This window comes from Colius striatus, chromosome 1 (assembly GCF_028858725.1).
Source record: "Colius striatus isolate bColStr4 chromosome 1, bColStr4.1.hap1, whole genome shotgun sequence".
Lineage (NCBI taxonomy): Eukaryota > Metazoa > Chordata > Aves > Coliiformes > Coliidae > Colius > Colius striatus.
In genome coordinates, this window is record NC_084759.1 from 169,435,524 (window position 1) to 169,452,258 (window position 16,735).

At 41.5% G+C, this 16,735-nt stretch overlaps 2 protein-coding genes across 4 annotated transcripts in view; both read left to right on the forward strand.

The window, feature by feature from the left end:
- PTPRR (protein tyrosine phosphatase receptor type R) overlaps positions 1-3,066 on the forward strand; it is a 133,619-nt gene extending 130,553 nt beyond the window's left edge. The window contains exon 13 of the mRNA XM_010202606.2: positions 2,203-3,066. Within this exon, the coding sequence (XP_010200908.2) occupies positions 2,203-2,296 (94 nt within the window). The 3' untranslated portion in view covers positions 2,297-3,066. The remainder of the gene's footprint in view (positions 1-2,202) is intronic.
- Positions 3,067-4,154: 1,088 nt separating this feature from the next.
- PTPRB (protein tyrosine phosphatase receptor type B) overlaps positions 4,155-16,735 on the forward strand; it is a 67,150-nt gene continuing 54,569 nt past the window's right edge. For all 3 annotated transcript variants that reach the window (XM_062016333.1, XM_062016349.1, XM_062016343.1), the window contains exons 1-3: positions 4,155-4,242; positions 5,524-5,913; positions 13,891-14,129. In XM_062016333.1, coding sequence (XP_061872317.1) covers positions 4,188-4,242; positions 5,524-5,913; positions 13,891-14,129 — 684 coding nt within the window. In that variant the 5' untranslated portion in view covers positions 4,155-4,187. The remainder of the gene's footprint in view (positions 4,243-5,523; positions 5,914-13,890; positions 14,130-16,735) is intronic.

The following is a 16,735-nucleotide window of genomic DNA, read 5'->3' on the forward strand; positions in this document are numbered from 1 at the left end:
GCTTTGAACACCCTAGCCTAGTGAAAGATATCCTACCTGTGGCAGGGGGGTTGGATCAGATGATCTTTAAAGGTCACTTGCAACCCAAACCATTCCGTGATTCTGTGTTTTGTGAATCCCATGTAGAATAGGACTGACACAGGTTGTCTGAACCTCTGTATAAGACTCAGGTGCCCCTAAGCTAACAGGGATGTGCATTGGTTTGCCCATACTGAGTTCAGAAGCATCGTAACATCTCAGTTACACTCACTAACACAGGGCAAATGTAGTAGTGCCAGGCTCAGCCATAACCAGTCTTCTGCATGCCTTCTTGGGGATTTTGTGTGTGACTTCAGCATCAAAGAGGAAGGAGTAAGGATTACCTTTCCAAACAGCCTAGTGCAGCCAAACTTGTTTTAACCAGCCCTTTCTGCCAAGTCCTTCTCCCTGGATATGTTCCCTTCCTCCACCCCCTCCACACACAGATCTAACCTGGGAATCATACTCCCTCAGACAACATCTTGGGGGAACATTGATGGGGGAGACAAGAGGGGAAGCTGACTGGGAAGGGAATGCGTGGGCAGGGCAGGACGCAGCAGTGAGGAGGAAGGAAGGAGGCTAAGCAGCACAGAGGATCAGAACAGAGCCCTCCCGTCACCTTTAGGCTCTCACTGGATCTCCAGGCAGGAGACAGGCACTAAGAGCAGCTGAAGGCAGCAGGCAGCCAAGGGTTAGGAATTTGTGGATGTCTTTGTTGGCAAAGCTAAGAGGCTGCTGCATTTTGCACCGGATGGGACCATTTAAGGGCCTGTGATTTAGTTCCTAGGAATACCATATCATAATAGACATGGAGCTTGCTAAAAGGTGTTCTACAGTTGTCTGAGCTACTGGAGGAGCTCAGACAGCTGGTCACTTGCTTAAAGAAGTAGATACTATTTTAATATGTTTTTCCTGCAACAGCCATTTAACCATCAGGTAGCACCAAGGAAAAAGAACAAAAGTGCCTTATGGTTGTAGATAATGTTCTGTAATTCCAGAAGACAATATTGACTGAGGCAGTTTTGACGTTTTTCATACAGCTTTGTATATCAGTAGATCCTTTTTTGTCCAGGATGTCTGAAAGGATCACATAGGGCTTTGTCAGACCTTCTCCTGTAAAGACCTTCTCCTCTTCGACATTGCTCTGGATCCAAATCGCTCACAAATTTGATTGTTTCAATGAAGCTGTAGCTGAAGCCAAATGCAATACACATATCGATGGCATACTTCCATTTAGTCTTTTGTCTCCCCAAAGATAACCAACTGCTCCAGGGTACACTGAGGATGAACTAGGGGCTTGGTTCTAGGAGCAGAGTAGGCAGCTTTGAATACCCTGGCAGATGTGACAATAAAAGTGGAATTAAATAAACTTGAGGCTTTATTCCCTGAGAAGCGAGACCTGGAAGAACTTAGTACTGTCAGAAAGAGCCTCAGTTTAATTTCACTATTCTTACTAAATAAATATCACGCCTACCTCCTGTAGGACGTCATCCCCTTCCTACTACGCTGCAACTGGCACTGGAGATGTGGGTCTTGGTCCTCACCCTTAGACCTGGAAAAGGGATTGTTATCAGGTGAATGTATTAAATGTAGGCATCTAATCCAAGCTGGCTGTAGCTAGTCCTTTTTATGGTCAAGTTAAACTCTTTTGTATTGTTGGTGCTGAAATGAGTCACTGCTGTGAAATTTCTTTGGTGGCTGCTGTTCAGACAGGATACATTGTAGGCGTTAGAATGAGGATAGGAAGAGCTGCTCTCTACACAGGCGATCTCAGGGTCACCAAAGGTTACGGTTTTAGTAAGGGACAAAAATGAAAGGCCAGATCCTGACTACTCCCTTGCTCCACCAGGAGCATTGCTGTGTCTGTGTATCTGGCCTTCCATGCCCCAGCAACAGCAATATTTTTTTTTTAATATGTGGAATTTGTAACGTAAGTCTTAACAATGTAGGTGCCAGATGTTTTCCTCTCTGGTTCTTACCCTGATGGAATTCCTGATGTGCTGGATGATGTAAGTTATGAAGAAAATACTTCTGCTCAAGCAAATCTCCCACTTAGTCAAGCAAACTCTAAGTAAAAGATTGAGGAAAAGGCTTGTATTATCTGGTGGCCATGGGGTTGGCAGGGGCTGGAGGTTGTAGTATTCTTAAGAAGTCAGATATGATTCCGCTGTGTTTCCTTTTCAGGGGTGGAATGGTTCAGACCAGCGAACAGTATGAATTTGTGCACCATGCACTGAGTCTGTATGAAAGCAGACTTTCTGCAGAAGCTGTCCAGTGAAGCCAAGGAGGGTAAAACCAAGTGTCAGTCTCTTGAGGTAATATGTTTCATTACCTACCAGCAGCTTCTTCAAGGAGTTTACTGCAGTGGGAAGAGTGGCTTTGAGGCCCAACTTCTGAAAGGATTGTGGACAGTTTGGCAAAAGTATAGAGATTGCTGGACCCTTACTGTACATGAATGTATTGTGAGCTTCCTAAAAATGATTTATAAAGAAGGTATCGTACTGAACTACACGTGGATTTTGCATATATATCTAAAGGTGGGTTTAATTGTGTAATACTGATAACTGCCATATGGAATGTATGTATGTGCTGCTGCTGCAGTCGGATGGACATTGGAACTTCTACAGAAGAAATGTTTATCAAGTGTATAAATGCTTTAACGTTTGCAAACTGTCTTGTGAATGGACTGTCAAGTGTACTGTAAAGTGCTATTACTGATTATGTGGTGAGCTTGTTTCTTGGCCACATAATATTCTTGCTGCTAAAATTGCAAGTGTTCAATTATGGATTAAAACAAAAAATGAAATCATAAAAAGATTGAACGTCTTGTTTTTGAAAATATTCAAAGGCAGTTACTATTTTATACGGAAATATACTTTCTTCATACTATTAGCTATTAAATGTGTATCAACTCTAGGTCCTACAGAGCAGTTGCAGAGCACAACGTCCGTTATTTGATGTATACGTATTTGCCCTATACTGTTGATTGTCTTAGAACACGCTTCTGCTGCACAGGCCCTAATCCAGTGTATTTGTAAATTGTGTAAGTCATCTTACTTTTAAAAGAAACTTTGTAGCATATATTAAATGGTAAAGATTTTGAATATTTGTCTGTCTTTTATTAATATGGATTTTTTTGCTTATGTTGTTTATCTGCTCTATCTCTTTCAATAAGAGATAGATGCGTTTAGTGGTATGGACTGTTCCACGGCAGGTTATACAAGAAGGAAAATGCTGCTCTGAGTATTTCCTTTACTGTTCAGTAAGATTGTTTTTAAGAGCAATGCTAAGTTGGCATTATGACTTACGGCACTGGGAGGTCTGTTTACAGGGTATAATGAGTTTTTAATACAGTGATGTTGACTTTGCTTCATACTGCTAATAAATTACACTTGATATAAAATATTTACTGAAGTCTGTATTCTTGCCTGCAGCACTTAATGCAACACACACTCTTGTACCTTCATAAGCAGGCACAGCCCGGTACAATTTGGTTTAGTCTTCACTATGGCTTCAGACCCCTGGAGGACTAATCCAGAGACACAGTCTCCTGCTGACATGGAGGAAGGCGAATCACCGGATGAGAAGGCAAAACCAGCATCACTTGATCCCTCAGGGAGAGTTTGTGTAAGACCTGGTGCAGACCTCAGAGCTTTGCCACCTCCTCTTCCTCTTCCTCTGCCCTCTCCCTTGGCTTTTAGAACTTGTGGAGTCAGAGGTACCAATATCAAGATTTTGCTTGATTACACAGAGTCACAAAAAAATACATGGGTTTTCTTTTTCCTAGATAATACAGTGTATACTTGATCAGCACCATCCAGATCACCTGGAGACTTGTAACATTTCACAGGCAACAAATTACACAAAAGTATAATCCCTTTTCTTTTATTCTGAAAAGATTCAATACTGTCTCTTTTAGCTTCCCAGGTGTCTGAAAACCTCCCTCTCTTTTGCTTGTTTTTTTTTTTTCCAAAATAAAGCAACTAGTAAACTCTGAAGAACTATATGAAAGGACAAAGTGGTGTAAAACTCCCCAAAACAATTGAATAGAAGGAAGTGCTCGTCACTGACTTTTTCCCCCTGTGAAGGCACATTTCCTTCCTAGCCTTCGCTTCACTTATCTGAGGTGGGTTTTTTTAAGAGAAGCATGGGGAGTTGCTAGAGGGAAAATGGATTCTTTATTTCACGTCCTGGTTTCTACCTGCCTTGCCTTGACGTTCTCAGGTAAGTGTCTCTCCTTGCTTCCCGTCTGCCGTGTTGCTCTTGCTGTTGCTGAGCAGAACCCTCCAGCGCAGACAGTGACTTACAAAAACCAAGTCACTTTACTGGGGTTCATGCAAGAGGGATGGGGGGCAGGGCCAACATAGTCTGTTCTGTTTAGATTTCTTTCCAAAGGAAAATAAACCGTCTCCTTCTATGCTGGAGATACCTCTTCTGTTTTTTAAGAAGATCTCCTGCTAGACAATCCAGGAGCTGAGATTTGAAGGGCAGATCCCTGTTTTTTATTCCTACTTTGTGAAACTTCCCGAGCCAGGAGCTTTCTGTGATGCTTAGTTAGAAAATAGCCAGGTCTGTAAAAACAGGGGGATGACACTCCTCAAGTGGGGGAAATTAATGCATATTTGCCTCTTTGTAACTAATATGACTGGAAATGTTTGGGTAACTAGTTAAAAAAAAGGGGAAAAATCGAAACAAGATGTGGCAGGGAAGCTGCATTTGAAATAACCAGTTCCGTGTTCTGTAACAAGTACAAGGTTTGCTTTGGTAACTTTGGGGTTTCTGATGAATGCACCGTAGGTCTCTTTACTTGAGTATTTGGTATTGGTCTTTAACTGTCAGTGGCACAAAGAGCTAATCTATTGTGAACTAGGTTAGTCACAAAACTAGCAGAGACGTTGGAGTAGATCCAGTAAAACAGTACTTCCTATCAGTGAAGAGCCTCCATCCCCGTAATGACACAGGCACCAAGAGGCACACTGATTTGGGGTGGGGGGGGGGGGGGGGGGGTCCTCTTTGATTTTTTTTTTCCTTCAAAAATGCTTCAAGTTTTACTAAAACAATTTCCAGGCAGTAGATTATATTGTAAAAACTATATTGTAAAACTGAAAAAAAGACTGAGAGGTCTTGTAGATCTCTGTGTGTTTTCAAGCAGGGGAAGTGGGATTTTAGAGTAGATATTTAAAGTTAACAATTCCTGGATTTCTTTTATATCCAGTTTAATTTTTTCTTCATTTTTATAGATAACGAAGGTCAAGATGACTCTTGCCACAGTAGTTTTGCTCTTTGCATGCTCACTCTTTACGTTACCAGCACTTGCATCATGTGGGTTATGCATTTGGGTTTGTTTTAAATGAACTTTTCAACATATGGAAAGTTCATGAAAAGTTCAACACATAGAAAGTGGGAAGGGAGATTTATTTGCTGATGTATTTTAAATCATTGAGAATTTTCTTTGTGTTAACCATGTGTAATCTATTGTATTTTTCTGGAATTTTCCTCTTCCAGAAGGGTTTCTGATTATCCACGTCCATAAACAGCAGTGTCTTTCTGAAAAGAAAGGAGTCATTATGGAAAAGTGCAATATGACCAACCTGAACCAGCAGTGGCAGTGGATGGCAGATGACAGGCTCCTCCACGTGAAATCTGCCCAGTGCCTGAGCATCTCTACGCGCTCTGCCCTGTCATCCCGCAGCATCGTTGTTGATTGTCCACAGGCAGTCAAGTGGACTTGCCATGAGGAAGGGCTCCTGAAGGTGTCCAACAGCTCTCTCTTTCTCACAAAGCAAGGTCAGAAGGTAATGGCCAAGCAGAGTAAGAAATACCTTCATACCTGGATGCAGCTAGAAGCCAGCGAGACAGGAAAACCTGTTTATGTAAATCTATGTGCAAAACAAGGTGAGCTACTCCGTCAAGAAAGTATCCTGAAAGTTTTGGTAACAAAAGTGTCTCTTTTATGCTAACTTACATGTTGAAAATTATCTTTTATTAATACAGAAAAAAAACTAACCACACTTTTCCTAGTTGAAAAAAGTTTAGAGAACCATAAGAAGAACAGTCGAGGTGAGCGTTGTCTTTCTCACAACTGGTGGAGTTTTTAAGCCATTTTACATTTTCAGGATGTCTCTTCTTTTCTCTACTCCCACTCTTTGGACCATAGTGCTTATGTGTAAGCTCAGCTCACTGTTCTTGTGTCATTTTGGTTTTCACTTTTAAACAGAATTGTGGGTACTAATTCCTACTATTTTTTTAAAAAGTAGGAATGTATAAAAGTCCTCCTGTCAATTTGTTTTATCATACAAATCCAGGCTCAATGTCAAGAGCAAGAAGATGTCTGAAAATCAAACATGTTATTTCTCTAACCCAAACACGTGACTAGAACAGATGTGGTTTACACCTGCACATCTTTACACAGCATTGCTTTGCCCTTAGATGCAGTGTATTTCAGAACACTCAAAATCCTGAAAACAGGAACTGAATCAAAAGTCTCAGAAATTCTTGAAATAGTACTTTGAGATGGATGGATCTGTGCCCATGCAGATCACATACAGATCTGTGGTTATACCTGTGTGGTTGTAAGTTTCAAGATCCACAGCAAAAGGGAAGGTAGAATGGTTCGAATACTGCTCAATAACACTTTCCTTGATGTCCTGTTGTCAATCCTTCCTGACAATCCTGTCAACATTCTTCTTGCACACTATTTAGCAGCTTTCCTTGGTAAATAAGAACAACTGTGCAGTTAGGCATTTTATTGGGGAACACACAATTTATTCTTGTCTTTACAGGAGTAACAAAAAAAAATGGTTTATGACCCAATGCTTTTGCATATGGCCAAGTTTTCAGAATGTTCATTCTAACTTCTCTATCCTCCCATTCGTTGGATGGCAAAGTACTCTTTTTATTAGCAAATGTGCACTTGCAGAACTGTATTTACAGCAACTGAGTGGAGGTCTGGAAGGACAGCTTGCAGTATCAGGGAATGGAAATCTGGCCAAGATGCCATTCTAGCCCTCACATATATTTTAGAGATTAAAAAGGCTAAATCATTTCAAGTCCCATGTATAGGGTAAGTATGGCTTTCTTGTTCAAAGGGACCATGAAAAGTTAAGATGAAGTATGCATGCAGCGTTATTTTCTTTAGATAGCTGGATGAAATGTGGCCTAACAGAGTTAAACTAACCTTACATCCTTTTTTAAATCATCCTCAAAGGAGAAGCAATTGAAGTACTGAGGTATTAAAGAACCTTCTCGTCTATTTACTGTGCTCAGTCCTTTAACAAATTTACCTTCATTTTCCTGAAATTCTCTTCATAGACAGGCCAGTAGATCCACTTTAAGAGTCTCACTGTGTCAGTTATCTCTTCTTTGACAGCTTTGGAAAGCTCTGCTGGGAAATCAACAGTACCTTATGATCCTCAGTACCTAACCAAGAATTCCATATATGTAAGCAACTCACCAAGAGTCGAAGTAGCGCAAAGAGATTAATTTTTATAATAATCATAATAGGTGCTACAAGAACAAACTGTAATGCTCACAGTGCTGTTCTTGACAGCGGTATGCATGTCAACATTTTCAATGTTGAATGCAGAAATTTAGTCTTCCAAGAACATCTGTCTGATTTCAGTGAAAGCTGCACTGGATCAGCCTAAAATAACATATTCAGTCTATATTTAGCTAAGATAGTAAAAACTGAGCAAAGTCTTTGGAGCTGAAATGGCTGTAAGTTTTTCTACTCCTGACTAACACCATGTTTTGATATAATTTCCTTTTTGTTTTCATAGTACTCATAAAAACAGCTATATTTTGGCAAAGGACTAACTTACTGAATTGCATCCCAAACATCTTATCGGCCCAGACACAGGACAAATTCCAAATCCCACAACTGCAACTACCTTTTATTCTGGACCTAACTCAAATGCCAAGTGTGATATTTCTGAGTCTAGGGAAAGCCTGAGTTTGAATTTGAATTTCATATCAGCCATCCGAGATGTGTTTAGTCATATATTTTTTGCTACAAACCTGATCTAAATGACTCTTTGTGGAAGTCATGATCAGTTTAAATACGTATCCCATCTCTCTTCAGTCAGAGATCTCTTTAAATCTCTTAGCAGACAGTCCTTCTCACACAAACCCATGGTTGAATCTGGCCTCTGGCTGAAACAGCTACGATGAAGAAGGGCCACGAGGTATCAGTCTCCCCTGAGATGGTAAGACTTCAGTTCTCAACAAAATCACGAGGAGATTGACCCTAACTGTTTTTTTCCTAAAAAACCTTCACTCAGGATTTTCTAAGTAAAAGACTTTACTAACATCTGTGTGAAACCTTGAAATAACAACAGTTACTTGAGTCTTCTTTCTTTGGGCAAAGCAGTGCAATGCTGACCACTTTTGCTCAGCTCTGGAGCAAAAGAAAGGCATCGATGTCAGATCTTTGGACAGAATTACAAGACCTTGTACACAATCCCATAGTGTACTGACAGAAGCTAAATGAGGTTTTATATTTTGTAAAAAGAAATGGGCAAATCTGCAGCGTAGCCTACGTCTTTGAGTTTCATAGATTTTCAAAGTCTCAGTGAGACACGGCACAGAGAGTACAGAACAAAATCAGCTCAGCTTCTTTCATAGGGAAAAAAAAAAGGGGGACAATATGAATGGCTTCCCAGAGCAAGCAGAATTATGTAAAGTCCTGCTTTACTAGTTCATCTTCTCCTGTGAGTGCTAACAAAGATGCCAGTTCCAGAGAACTATACCGGGAATTTTCAGTATTACTCTCCCTTTATTTTCTATGGATCTCTGTGTATAAGCTGGAGTGGGTTTCAGCTTCTGTGTGTCTAAATGTAGGTGTCTGAAGGAAGAGCTTATTCCAGTTGTCTCATCCTAGGAGCCTTTTGCCATTTCAGATGCTCCACAATATCACACCTGATGTCTGGCTGCCTACTCAAAAAGATGTAGGTCTCCCATGGGTTCTATTAGAGTCCCAAGCAGATGTCTCCGATGCCTTAGGGTAGTTCAGATTGTACTAGGCAACTATGTTTAGGCAACTGAACCAAGTCTCAGCTGTCTACATAGTAGCTACCTTTCTGAGATCTCTTCAGTAGAGATGTAATTCGTGGAGTTAATGGAGTCTAGACACCTTTCACTGACCAAGAAATCACTTCAAGGTGAGCTGGGGCTATCCAGCGTGTTAGAAGTAGGGCTGGTACAGCTATGATGTTATCACTGTAGTTACCTGGAATGTTCTCCTACCTCTGGTGCTGAAAGAGCCTTTATGTGACTACTTCAGCGTTTCAAAAACAAGCAAGTAAAAGATCGACTCAGGATCAGACTGGAGTTTGGAGACATTTGACCTCTCTGACTCTGAAGTGATACAAACATCACTTTTACAATGTTTCAGATAAAGAAAGTAAAAATTGTTCAAGTAGCATAGTTTTTGCAGCTTTCAAAAGGTCTGTTGAATGGGAAAGAAGTGGATTTTGTTCTTCTGTCACACAAGAGCAATGTGAAGTATGATTTTTTTAATTTTTTAGAGTTTTAATTTTTATAATCTATTTATAAACAGCTAGACAGCTAAAAACATAATTCATTTTTTCTTGCACATACAGACATCTTAGAACAAACCCTTCTAGTTTCAGGTCTTGCTGTCAACAAGTTAGATGCAATCTTGGCAGAGTATTTTTTCTTACACAACAGATAACTTAGTCGTTTATGTTTCCCTAGCAGTTCAGCCTTAGTTTTCTGAAACTGTGCTTTAATAGAGTAGGCAGATTGGTATGGTGCAAGCTATCTCAGAAAGCTTTGGGGTTTCTTGATTTTGTGGAGGAAAACCATGCTGACTCATATGAGTCGGAAAGCACCACGGTACGGCTCTCCATACTTGACAACTAATCAGCCCTCCTGCTCATCCTGCATGCAAAACATATGGATTTCCTTTTCTTGTAAGTGGCCTGCTGCTGTGCAGATGGATGCAGTCTGCACTGCTCCCCATGGATGAAATGCACGCTCAGACAGAATGTCATCATTCCTCCTGGGTGTGCTACTGATGATGACAATGGTACGTTCACACGGTGTATATCATTCAGCCAGTAGTGATCAGTGTCAGTCTCAGTGCTGCACTTCTGTTCCCTTGGACAGTTTTATGACTGATTTCCAAAGAGACCGCTAGAACAGTGCTAAACACTTCTGGAAAATCCCACTGTTGAGATTTCTGTGTATTTTACTGATTTCCAGATGGGAGGTGAGTTTTTTGTGGTTTAAAAGTTTGGAACTCAAGTTGTATAGACATAAGTGCCTGCTATTGAAGAAGTGCTCTGAGGGTCCTTATACTGGGACCATAGTGGATTTCCTTAGGAAAAGAATATAAACCTGGGTCATGATTTTCTTGAAGTGAGTGCAGATATGAACCATATTAGTCAGTTCAATGTAGGACACAGGGAAAGTGCTTGGTACAGAGATATGAAGTTCAAGTATGGCCTAGTGCTATGCATGAGCCATTTCTATCTATAGGTTGTAGGTAACAGGCTGTTGTCAGCCTTTGCTGGGAAAGACCGTTTAGCTGGAAACTCGGGGTAGCTCTGAGCTTATCAAGAGGAGTCTGGTTGTGGAGTGACCAAGTGCATGCTCATGGTGCCTCTTCAGGATGATGGAGCATTCATAGAATCATAGAATAGTAGGGGTTGGAAAGGACCTTTATAGATCATCTAGTCCAACCCCCCCTGCAGAAGCAGGGTCACCTAGATCAGGTCACATAGGAACATGTCCAGGCGGGTCTTGAAGACCTCCAAGGAAGGAGACTCCACAACCCCTCTGGGCAGCCTGTGCCAGGGCTCCATCATCCTCACGTGAAATAGTTTTTTCTTATATTTAAGTGGAACTTTTTGTGTTCCAGCTTCACCCCTTGTCCTGTTACTATCTACTATAGAAAAAAGGGATGTCCCAACCTCCTGACACCCACCCTTTAGATATTTATAAATGTTAATAAGATCTCCCCTCAATCTTCTCTTCTCCAGACTAAACAGCCCCAGTTCCCGCAGCCTTTCCTCATATGAAAGATGTTCCAGTCCCGTGATCATCTTGGTGGCCCTGTGCTGGACTCTCTCCAGCACTTCCCTGTCCCTCTTGAGCTGAGGAGCCCAGAACTGGACACACAACTCCAGATGAGGCCTCACAAGGGCAGAATAGAGGGGGAGAAGAACCTCCCTCAACCTGCTGGCCACACTCTTCTTGATGCATCCCAGAACGCCATTGGCCTTCTTGGCCACGAGGGCACATTGCTGGCTCATATTTAGCTTATTATCAATCAGGACTCCCAGGTCTCTCTCTGCAGAGCTGCTCTTCAGCAGTTCAACCCCCAGCCTGTACTGGTGCATGGGGTTGTTCCTTCCCAGATGCAGGACTCTGCACTTGTCCTTGTTGAACCTCATGAGGTTCCTCTCTGTCCAACTCTCAAGCTGGTTAAGATCCCGCTGAATGGCAGCACAGCCTTCTGGGGAATCAGCCAGTCCTGCCAGTTTGGTGTCATCAGCGAACTTGCTGAGGGTACACTCTGTCCCCTCATCCAGATCACTGATTAGGGGACAGAGTGTACCCTCAGGTCATTCCTGAGGACCAAGTGTTTTGGTTGCAGGATGGTCGAGCTCTGCCCTCAGCTCCCACACCAGGTTAACCCTTGGTTGCCGAGTTGCACAAATGTTTCTGGCAGCAGCACCTTCCCTTTTGTCAAGCAGCCACTTTCCTGAAGCACAATTGTACTGGAACGCAATTGTCTTCCTGTTGGAATCGCTGCTACTTGTCTGTAAAGCCAAGAAGTTTTTTGTCAATGTGTTTTTTTAAGTTGGGTGTATAAACCTATATTTAGGAACCCGAGTGCCTTTTTTTCCAAGCTGCTGCTGATCACTCAGATGTACATTTTTTTAGCCATCTTTCTATCACTAAGTTCTACTCCCTGAAGAACTTGAAGATATCTGAGAGGCACAGAGCCAGTAGGCCTAATTCTTTCCAGGCCCTTGGGGCTAGCATTTCCAGTTGCCTACCACAGACTTTCAGAGAGCCCCAGCTAAAATGACTGACATGGAATTTAGGCTAAGTCTAGACTTTTGTCAGCTAATGAGTTTGTTGCAGCAGCTGACAACAGCTTGAGCACAGGCCTGTCACTGCCAAACTCTTCCCTGTACTTTTGGAGGGGGTCATGAAGGTATGTGACTTGGGACCACAGCAGATTCTTGCACCAAAAGCATTCTGCAGTAGATTCTTCAAATGAAGCAGCATGAGGATGATCATGCTCGTTGGGCCAAACCTGAGGATTCAATTAAACCTTTCGCACAGGTGTAAGAGAGAGCAGAATTAGATCTGTAGTATTGTTTTCAACGTCTTGATTTGGAAAAAAAAATAATAATGTTTGATCAATATTTTTTGTAATTAAATGGAGACTTGGGGATTTTTATTGCCAGAGAAGCACAGTTAGATAAAAGGAGGGAAAATACTTAATCCAGGGATCAACAACTTCCAGTAAACACATCCTTTTCAAGAGGACCTAAAACTGCATACCAGGTGAATGCACTGTGCTTTCAAATGTAGGAAACACCTGCATGAAAGTATCTCTTGCAAGGGCTTACAATCTCACTTTTATTTCTGGATGTAAATGAGAGTACTGCAAGTCTCTATATATTAACAGGTTAACATGTTAATATATATTTACACATATAAAACCCCTCCATCACATTGACCTGATGGAAGTTCACTCACTGATCCTTTGGCTAAGAGGTAATGGCACATTGGCCTGCTAACACATCATAATTACAAACCAAGTAATTACACTTGGAAGCTTCTGCTGCAATTTAACCCAGTCATTACTTTTTTTTTTTTCTTTTTAGAGAGTTTGTGAGATAAAATTGTTATAAATGGCAATCAGCCCAGTGGCTCAGCAGCAAAACAAGGTTTTGTCATGCTGGAGACCCCAGTTCAAGGACAGACAAAGTGTCTTGGGCACTGAGCCAATGCACACTAGCTGTACTCCAGCAATGGCAGCAGGGCTGCTTTTTGTGAGAAGGGGCCAGTGACTAATTCCAATGGCTTAGCTGAAATGTGATGCTACCAGATGTAGAGGCCACCACAGCTTGAACCCTGCCCTCACAGCCACAAAGGATATTAAATACATACCAATGGGGAGGAAGAGCCATGAAAATGTGGAGGAAAAATGTGTAGTAAAATCTTTCCTGCGCTCTAATTGCAACTTTGGCATTCTCTGAAGCATACGTGACTAAAAAAGCAAGTCCATCGTTATATTTGCAGACACTTCAGTTAACTGATACGATTGTTAGCTGAATCTTGGGAAGAGCGTACTCAGGAGTTAGAATGGTCTCTGCATGGGACTGATTTTAAAACGCAAGAGGAATGTCCCATGTGGGCATAAGGAACTTATCTTGAACAAATATCTTGAACAAAAAAATTACCTTGAAGAGCTATCTTGAACAAAGACATATATCGAACTTACCTTAACAAAGGACAGATTCAGGGGGAGGGTGTCCATACAAAGCTGAAACTCTATTCTGTTTGATAGACTCAAGCAAGTAAAAATACCTACAAGTGAAAACATTGAGCTGTTAATGACAGGGTACAACTTCCCTCTTCACTTCAGAATCATTGATAAGCTGCATTTAAAATGTGTGGTATGAATGTTCAAGGATTTTTTACTGGTTTTACTTTACTCAGATGTTGGTGTTGATGCAAAATACATGTTTGCAACGAAAACAAAAGCTGTGGAACTGACAGGTGCACTTGAACTACTTAAGAAGTTCTTTCAGCCCCATTTATTGGCATCTAATGAATTGTTCATAAAATGTAGAGCTGATTTTAATTACTTTCCTCTATTTGTCTCAGATCTTCAAGACGCAGATACTTCTGTATGGAGCACTAGAACTACATCATCCCCTTTAAACACTGTTACCTCTGGGCCTGAAAATCTGCTGAAGAGTAGCACAGAGGTGTTCATCAGAAATGTGACTGAACACTTCAGTAAAAATGCCATTGAAAACCTCTACTTTGACTTGAAATCTGCGGTAACGGAGAAAGCCTGGATTTCAACAACTACTCTTCAATACCCTAGCACTACAGAAGAGGTAAGGCTGAAGAATTATTGATTGATTTTTATTAAGCCTGCTCCACTCTGTGGAGCCTGATAGCTATTACAAGTGGGTGTTTCATGGACTAAAAAAAACAGCTACAGCACTAAGCTTTGATCTTTATTTTGATGGGATGCTTTGTTCATGCTGACAGTGCCCTTTGCTTGAAGCACAGCTGCAGAAGAATTCTGTACAGCGCAATCCTGGTGTGCATTGCAAAACGCACTGGCAAAATCTCAAAGCTTGAGGGAAATGTGCAGGATACGCGAGGAGCAATGGAAAGCTCATGGGTATGGCAGGATCCACAGAAGCCTGAGTATTTGCTCTCAGTGACTTAGGCTCTGCCACAGGTTTATTGGTTTATTGCATGACATGAGGATCTAGCTCTAGTTGCACTCTTAAGAATCACAGTATGTTTTATGACCACATTTAGGACAACTGAGTCCTAAAATTGCAAGTGTGCTTTACAGATCAAAGCAAGTGAAATCTGAAGGCTTTAACTTGCATCACAAGCAACCCTGGCCTTGACCAGGTCAGCTTATCTACTGACCAATAGGCAGAGGGGTGACACACAGTCTCCTCTTCGTCTCTGCTCTGTCTAACCACAAACACCCTGGCAGACAGGAGGGATGGGGATGCCAGCCCTATCTGTAGAAGGAGAAAACGGTGAGCATTCAGTACCTCCACATCAATTTCTGGTCTTCCTTTCCTGCAAGGCACAGTTAAGTAATCTGAAAGCAAGTCCGGAACCACTACTGCCAAAATGTGCACAGGCCGTTACAGCTAAAGCACATGGGACACTTGGTCTCTGGTATCACTATCAACACAGAGTGGTTTAGAACTGAAAATCCCTAAATTCCTTGTGGTGTCTTCTTGAGGAGACCACAATGCACTCAGTGTATTGGGGCAAGAAAAAACATGTTGTTTGAGTTACTGCTTTGGGTGCTAGTGTTGCTGTGGATAAGACTAAGAAATGTGTTTTGTATTTCGGAGTGCTGTGGACAGAACAATCTGTACAAACTAGTGTGAACAACATCACTAGAGACAAGGAGAAAGAAGTAGTGTCACCCAGGACTATGCTGACCCAAATAACTAACTCAAAGGTTTATGGACCCTGAACATCTATTCTAGTGCTGATGAGGGGAAAAGACTGAGCAGCTGAATGAGCACTGCACCTTATTCCATAGCTGATTGAGACAACTACTCTGTCTTGGTGCAGGCAGGCTGAGCTTATTTTCCCATACTCTCTGTCCATATGCATATCTCCTGTACAGAATACTGGTCTCCTCCAAATGGAAATGTCCTATCTAATCTGGTATTATCCAAAACGCCTCCGACACTCCTACTAAATAATCCCATCAGTGCTAGTGAAACGGCAGCATTTGAACTGAAGCTACTGCCTCCTGTGTTCCCACCCCAGTTCACCTCCCAATTTCTCAAGGTTGGCACTGGGCAAGTTGCTTAGGTCAAAACTTTCAAACCAGAAAGCTGGTGACAAGGACTCTAAACTTAAAAAAATAATCATTAATACCTTACCCTTAGAGCCTCCAGACAGGTCTGGACATTTGAATCTAGACACACCAATTTACACACACACACTTAAAATCTTTGGCCTCCATCTCTGTTCCCCTGTCTTTAGAGTGGAGTTGAAAACATTTTGGTCAAACTGGCAGGGACTTTTAAAGGATTAACCAGATTTAACATGATACTTTGAAAACACACAGACTAAGTAAGCACTGTGTATTGTTGTTAGGAAGACAATACCTTCTGTGAAGTGCATTTGCTCAGGCTAGGCCTTCTTGTTTGTAGAAGTAAAGCCTTGATGTTATTTGGCTGTGAGCATACCCATTTGAAGGGGACAATGGTGTCACTTCAATTGAACAAAATGTTTGGTTTAGAGCAGCCTTGGATTGCAAGTAAAACTGCAGCTTGCACTTTCAAACTGTGACAAAAGCTGTGCAAACCCATTTCCTCTTGATTAGAGAGGCAGAGAGAGGTTGGTGTTAAAAAAAAAAAAAAAAGTCAGGAAACCTTGGGAAAGTGTCTGAAAGGGACTTTGGAGCCTGCTATTAGAGACATGTCCGGCCACTCCCAACACTCACTTCCACTTCTTTTCTCTTTTAATTTAAAAATATGTTTTAATTAGTTTCTTGGCTTGCCACACAGATCAGCAAGTGTTAAAGGCTGTGTGACTGCTGATTTGCTAAAAAGACCATTTATTCAGTACCAGTCTGGAAATAATCACTCGTATTATGTTGGCTATTCTATATAAATATAGAATATAGTGAATGATGGGCCGCTCTCATTTTATTCCAGCGCTAACACAGGTATCTGTGTCAGACCTCACCCTTGCAGCAGCTTTGTGCTGGGTAACATACAGAGGGAAGTCTCAGAGCCCTTAATAAACTGGTACTTTCCTACTAATACAAAAACATCATTTTAAAGAATTTACAATAGCCAGAGTAATAAAGTAGGATCTTCTAAATTATGGGCACTGCTGAGAAGCAGCAACATCTCCACACGTTATTTTATGTTACCTGGAAGAGATATACGGACATTTCCAAGAGTCTTTAAATTTTACTTGTGGTGGGTTCAATTTCTTC